This window comes from Lithobates pipiens, unplaced genomic scaffold (assembly GCF_037356315.1).
Source record: "Lithobates pipiens isolate NorthernLeopardFrog02 unplaced genomic scaffold, aLitPip1_a1.2 Scaffold_27, whole genome shotgun sequence".
NCBI lineage: Eukaryota > Metazoa > Chordata > Amphibia > Anura > Ranidae > Lithobates > Lithobates pipiens.
Genome location: NW_027507788.1, coordinates 224,064,984 through 224,072,500, shown reverse-complemented (window position 1 = coordinate 224,072,500; position 7,517 = coordinate 224,064,984). Strand labels below are relative to the sequence as shown.

At 44.9% G+C, this 7,517-nt stretch overlaps 1 protein-coding gene across 5 annotated transcripts in view; it reads left to right on the top strand.

The window, feature by feature from the left end:
• Positions 1–7,517, top strand: part of CHD5 (chromodomain helicase DNA binding protein 5) — a 279,954-nt gene that overhangs the window by 38,876 nt on the left and 233,561 nt on the right. For all 5 annotated transcript variants that reach the window (XM_077458298.1, XM_077458299.1, XM_077458297.1 and 2 more), the window contains exon 2: positions 674–813. In XM_077458298.1, the coding sequence (XP_077314424.1) occupies positions 674–813 (140 nt within the window). The remainder of the gene's footprint in view (positions 1–673; positions 814–7,517) is intronic.

The following is a 7,517-nucleotide window of genomic DNA, read 5'->3' as shown; positions in this document are numbered from 1 at the left end:
TGATGGGGCCCCCTAGTGGCCCGGGGCCCTTGGGCAGTGCCCCGAATAGCCAAATGGTTAGTCCGCCCCTGGAACAGACGGCAGCATCCGATTGGTTGCCTGTACAGATAGTTCTTATTTTAGACTCCAGAAGAACAAATAAGTAGAAATTTATTCTGCGGACAGCAATGGAAATGAAAAAGTTTTCCCGTTGCCCTGAGCAACCTTGCCATGCTTTTATCTTCTGAGCTGTGATTGGTTGTTGGGGGGGGGGTGACATTTTTTTTTTTATTTCTTTTTTTTTTTTTTTTTTTATCATGCTTCTGATTGTCATGGTTTTCCTTCCCTAGTAACCTTTTATGATCCAGATGTCATATTAGCCCTGAATTCATCAGAGCGGGTTCCAGCGCGGGGAAGAGTAATGGAATTCTGAGGGGTTGCAGATGATTAGGAGGCAGGAGATCTATTTTGCATTTCGTTACTGTCTGATGGCGTTGACCTTTGTTTGCGATCGCCGTGAAAAGTCATTCGTTTTTTTTTAATTCAGGTGGGGGGGGGGGGTCAATAGCAGCAAAATAAAAATTCAATCCACCTTCTCCTCCCACCGCTAAAAAAAATGTCTAATATGTGCGAGGAACACGCAGGAGAGAAGCGATCGGGTGAGAGGCACTAACCGTCTTCTATCTGTTCACAGACGAGGAAGAAAGAGGGATGGAAGAGCCGGAGGTAGAAGAGGAATTCTTCCCCGAGGAGCAGGTCCCCGGGCCGAGGAGGAAGAAGCCCAAAAAATCGAAAGAGATTAAGGCGACCAAGACAAAGAGGAGGAAAAAAGAGGTGAGCGGAGGGGACCGGCCCGGTGTGTGTTGTCATTTGTGCTCTGCTTAGGATAATATTCGTTCGGCATGCTTTTTTTTTTTTTTTTCTGTGTCTGGAGGAGATTTCCCAGCCAAAGTCATGTAGAGGCGGCTCAGCGTGTCCCCCCCCCCCCCCCCCAACGCTGATTTCTTCCTCTTCATACAAATTTGTCTTGTTAATTTTTTTTTTTTGTTTCTAAAGCCAAATTTCGGGAAGATGTAGAAAAAAAAAAAAACATCAAGGTATGAAGGTTACGTATTGAATAAAATGATTGCACATATTTTTTAATTTTCTTTTTTAAATGCAACTAGTGCAAGTAATTGATTGTGATGGATATCAGGACCTTGTACAGCCACACTCTGACTGGGAGAGGGAGAGACGGCACTAGGAGCCTGTCGGGTGAGCGGCATACACATGTGCTGAGAGGAGATCAGAGAGATGGCCTGATCATTCTGCTGCTGTTCTTTTATTGCCCAACCGCCGCTGGATGTGGGAAGGGTACCCAACTATAATCAGATGAACTGGACTCTCCAGGGGTCACAAAGGAGCTCACACCACTCACTACCCCCTGACGCGTTTCAAGGGGAAGACCCTTCTTCTTCAGAGCTCAGTAGTGAGCTCTCCTTCAACAGTCCCTGTATTAATAGGCATTAGTACAGGGACTGTTGAAGGAGAGCCCACTACTGAGCTCTGAAGAAGAGGGGTCGGTTAGGGTTAGTGTTATCCTATGTGTCAGTGTACACTTTAGGCTATTTGCATTTTTTATTAACTTCAGCAACAAAAATAAATGCTGAATGCTCCTAACAGCTTCTAAACGCTACTAAAATGCTCCTAACAGCACAGTGATGTAGTGGTTAGCACTCTCGCCTAGCAGTAAAAAAGGGTCGCTGGTTCAAATCCCAACCACGACACTACCTGCCTGGAGTTTGCATGTTCTCCCTGTGCCTGCGTGGGTTTCCTCCGGGTACTCCGGTTTCCTCCCACACTCCAAAGACATGCAGGTAGGTTAATTGGCTTCTGTCTAAATTGGCCCTAGTATATATGAATGGGACCTTAGATTGTTAGCTCCTTGAGAGTAGGGACTAATGGGGAATGTACGATGTATATGTAAAGAGCTGCGTAAATTGACAGCACTACATTATTTTATTATTATTGTACACAATGTATATAGCGCCAACAGTTTACGCAGCGCTTTACAATGTATAGGGGGGACAACACAATTACAGTACAATACAAAAGGTACAGGAGGGCCCTGCTCATAGAGCTTACATATATATAAGCTATATATGTACCTTAAATAATAACAGCCTTTATTTTCTTTTATTTTCTTCTTGTACTGCACAAACACTGATAGTTACATAGTAGGTGAGGTTGAAAAAAAGAAAAAGTCCATCAAGTCCAACCTATGTGTGTGATTATACGTCATTATTACATTGTATATCCCTGTATGTTGCGGTCGTTCAGGTGATTATCTAATAGTTTCTTGAAACTATCGATGCCCCCCGCTGAGACCACCGCCTGTGGAAGGGAATTCCACATCCTTGCCGCTCTTACAGTAAAGAACCCTCTACATAGTTTAAGGTTAAACCTCTTTTCTTCTAATTTTAGTGAGTGGCCACGAGTCTTGTTAAAATCCCTTCTGTGAAAAAGTTTTCTCCCTATTGTGGGGTCACCAGTACGGTATTTATATATTGTGGGATCACCAGTCTGGTATTTATATATTGTGAGGTCACCAGTCCGGTATTTATATATTGTGGGGTCACCAGTCCGGTATTTATATATTGTGGGGTCACCAGTCCGGTATTTATATATTGTGGGGTCACCAGTCCGGTATTTATATATTGTGGGGTCACCAGTCCGGTATTTATATATTGTGGGGTCACCAGTCTGGTATTTATATATTGTGGGGTCACCAGTCCGGTATTTATATATTGTGGGGTCACCAGTCCGGCATTTATATAATGAAATCATATCCCCTCTCAGGCGTCTCTTCTCCAGAGAGAATAAGTTCAGAGCTCACAACCTTCCCTCATAACTAATATCCTCCAGACCCTTTATTAGCTTTGTTGCCCTTCTTTGTAGTCGCTCCATTTCCAGTACATCCTTCCTGAGGACTGGTGCCCAGAACTGGACAGTATACTCCAGGTGCGGCCGGACCAGAGTCTTGTAGAGCCGGAGAATTATCGCTTTATCTCTGGAGTTGATCCCCTTTTTAATGCCAATATTCTGTTTGCTTTGTTAGCAGCAGCTTGGCATTGCTGAGCCCATCATCTACTAGGACCCCCAGGTCCTTTTCCATTATAGATTCCCCCGGAGGTTCTCCCCCCAGTCTATAGATTGCATTCAGATTTTTGCCACCCAAATGCATTATTTTACAGTTTTCTACATTGAACCTCATTTGCCATGTAGTTGCCCCTCCCCCCATTCATTTGTTCAGATCTTTTTGCAAGGTTTCCACATCCTGCGGAGAAGTTATTGCCCTGCTTAGCTTAGTATCGTCCGCAAATACAGAGATTGAACTGTTTCCCCCACCCCCATCCTCCAGGTCATTTATGTACAAATTAAACAGGATTGGTCCCAGCACAGAACCCTGGGGGACCCCACTACCCACCCCCGACCATTCTGAGTACTCCCCATTTATCACCACCCTCTGAACTCGCCCTTGTAGCCAGTTTTCAATCCATGTACTCCCCCTATGGTCCATGCCAACGGACATTATTTTGTACAAATGCATGTCTATGAGCGCGGACATCTCATAAAATCCCTACTTGTCACCCGTTTTTAAAATGAGAGTTGAATTCCACTTTAACAGCAGCAGAGAGTCTGGTCGCAGGTTAGTGAGCTTGTGTGCATCTCAGAAACGAAAGGACAAAAATGACAAATCTCTTGGCTACTTTCACACCGCTCTGTTGCAAAAACGTATTTGTGTGTGTTTCCGATGCATTTTGTACCTGTGAAAAAAAAAGCACACTTGACTCAAAAAACTCACCAAAAATGCAACCATGGGCGCTATTTTGATGCAATTTTTGTTCATTGCAATGGGGAAGTGCGTTTTTTTTTCTTGTTTTGAAAGGTGTTTATTTTGGTTTTACAGCAAAAAATGCAACAGAAACGGACTTGCATTACAGGCATGTAAGGTGCTTATGACTATACCAAGTCATGTACGAATTAGTGTAGTCCGTGAAAGAACAGAAAGACCCCAACAGCATTCATACATACACACATTCAAAGGGGAAATACGTTTTTGGTGGGGTTTTATTTTTCACCACCAAAAATGCAGCTTGCAGGACTTTGAAAAACGCAACGAATCCACAACGTTTTAAAAATTTTTTTTAAAAGCCCATGGTGTGTGAAACACCCGGTGCAAAAAGAAAGTGAGCACACAAAAGTGGACAGAGTGTACACATGGACCTCCTCAGAGGAGGGAGGGCCCTTACCCTGATCCCTTGGGGCTCAAGGCTCCCGACAGGGACTGAGGTACTCACTGGTCCACCTAGCCGAAACCAGGTGGACCCCCATTCTCTGGGAACAGACCAACCACAAGTAATAGGTGGGGCTCCCCCCAAAGGGAGACCCCATGAGTGAGGGCAAACTAAGCCAGAAGGACATATCCACCCCCTCCCATGACATACACCTTACTAATCAAACAGTGAATAAAGTGTACCATGCCAAAAACAGACAAAAATGACAAAAGAACACAAATACAAGTGTGGAAAGGGAAGTGGAGAAGTGCCATAGTTCAATACCATGGCGGGCCCTTCTGCCAGTAATCAAAAATTCCTCTGGTCCCAGCCAAAAGGCCCGGCCCTAGAGGCAGGTGTGAAAAAAAGTGCGATGTGGTGCAGTGACCTTGGTGCCAGTAAACTCAAAGTGAACCCGATACACAATGTGTATTACAGCACAGCTGGACTGCCACCCCAGGGGCACATACACCACGGGCTTAGAGTCAGCCGCACACCCCAAAAGCTTTTAGAAAAATAAATTTGGGAGGATCCCCCAGGGGATTTTTTAAGCGGCATAATAATATATTGGGTCAGAAAGAGTAAAAATGTAATAAAATCATTTATTCATACAAACAACAACAAAAGTTACCAAAAGTCAACCTCAAAACCTTAATGACTTGGAGAGGATCTGCAAAGAGGACAAAATCCCTTCTGAGATGTGTGCAAACCTGGAGGCCAACTCCAAGAAACGTCTGGTGGGAGATTCCTCCATCCACACAGTTTAGCGAACATGGAGAAATCTGTTGCACTTTTTCCATCAAACCATAGAAAATCTTCAGATAATCTATAGGTGTATGGCCAGCTTAACCACTTCCCGACCAGCGCACGACGATGTACGTCGACAGCATGGCACGGGCAGGCATATTGGCGTACAGGTACGTCCAATATTCGTTGCCGCCGTGCCATCGGGAGCGCGCCGCCGGAGGCGCGCTCCCGCGCTGGTCGGGACCCCCGTGAGTCCGGTCGCTTGGCCCCGCGGACTCGATCGCCGCGGGCATCCCCGCGATCGTCTCACGGAGCGGCCGAATGGAGGAAATGCTGTATAAACAACATTTTCCCATTCTGCCTAGCAACTAGTGACGCTGATCTCTGCTCCATGTGATTGGAGCAGAGATCAGTGTACACTAAATGAAAGCCCAACCCCCCCACAGTTAGTAACACACCCCTAGGAACACTTAACCCCTACACTGCCACCCACAGGTTAACCCTTTCACTGCCAGTGTCATTTACACAGGAATCACTGCATTTATATAACAGTGATTACTGTATAAATGACAATGGTCCCAAAAATGTGTCAACAATGTCCGATGGGTCCCCGACAATGTCGCAGTCACAATAAAAATCGCAGATCGCCGCCATTACTAGTAAAAAAAAAAATAATAAAAAATTATTAATAAAAATGCTATAAAACTATCCCTATTTTGTAAACGCTATAACTTTTGCGCAAACCAATCAATAATCGCTTATTGCGATTTTTTTTACCAAAAATATGTAGAAGAATACGTATCGGCCTAAATTGAGGGAAAAAAATGTTTTTTTATATATTTTTGGGGGATATTTATTATAACAAAAAGTAAAAAATAATGCTTTTTTTTCAAAATTGTCGCTCTATTTTTGTTTATAGCGCAAAAAATAAAAACCGCAGGGGTGATCAAATACCACCAAAAGAAAGCTCTATTTGTGGGAAAAAAAGGACGTCAATTTTGTTTGGGAGCCACGTCGCACGGCCACGCAATTGTCAGTTAAAGCGACGCAGTGCCGAATCGCAAAAAGTGGTCTGGTCTTTGACCAGCAAAATGGTCCGGTCTGAAAGTGGTTAAGTCGTGTATTGTGAAGGGGTAAAATACTTATGTCACTCATTAAAATCCAAAATAATTTTTTTACTTTTTTGAAATGCGTTTTTCTTGATATTTTTGTTGTTATTCTGTCTCTCATTGTTAAAATAAACCGACCAATACAATTATAGACCGATTGTTTCTTTGTCAGTGGGCAAATGTACAAAATCAGCAGCCGGTCTAATCATTTTTTTCCTTCACTGTAGGCAGGTAAGTATACTGTATTGCAGAAGAGACATTGCATGTGTCTCTTCTGCAATAAAAAGCCCACCTGCTCGCAATTTGCTATATTGTACTATTAGCCGCCATTCACACCGGAGTGACTTGTCATGTGATTTGACAGGCCAAATCGCGTGAGAAGTCGCACTCTATTGTTGGCAATTGCACTGTTCAAATCAGTGCGACGCCGACTTTGCGATGCCATATCAATTTGAAAAAGTCGTTTTTGCACTATTTTTGCCGATTTTCGAGGGCGCAGCTTGCATAGACATCTGTGCATGAAGCCACACTGATGTCTTCCAAGTTGCACTGACATGCGGCTTTGAAATTTGTGTGATTTCAGATGGGGGTCACACAATTCAAAGCCACATTTAATGTGAACGAGGGCCGAGTTCCACTTTAAAGCGAAGCTCCACCCTAAAGTGGACCTTCCCCTCATTGGAACCCTCCCCCCCCCCTTCCGGCGCCACAATTGGCACCTTTCAGGGGGGAGGGGGGTGCAGGTACCTGTATAGTACAGGTATTTGCACTCACTTCCGGCATAGATATCCGCAGAATCTGCAGATATTTACGCCACTCCCTGCGGGTCCCCCGCTGTCTGCTGGGAAACACACGGATCCCAGAGACAGCGGGGACCATCCTTATTGCGCAGCGCGACTCGCGCATGCGCAGTAGGGAACCGGGAAGTGAAGCCGCAAGGCTCCACTTCCTGATTCCCATACCCAAGATGGCGGCGGCAGCACCCGAGAGACGATCGAGAGATCGGCTTTGGGTGCCGACATCGCGGGCGCGCTTGGGCGGGTAAGTGTCCTTATTTTATAAGTCAGCAGCTGCAGTATTTGTAGCTGCCGACTTAAAAAAAAAAAAAAAAGGAAAGAGGCACATGCAGATGGGGCAGAGTTCTGGTCGTGAAAGAAAGCATTCTGTGGGGGGGGGGGGGGGGGGGGGGGGGGGCAGGAGGTTGCAACATGTGTATTCTGGTTGCCACCTCATTTAAACCCAAACACATATTAATTACACAGGTTCTGTCGCTGATTAAGGTGCTAATTAAACTCACTTGGTGCCTCATCTGCGTTTAATTAGCCTCAGAACCTGTGTAATCCATATGTGTTCAAGTTTAAAGGGA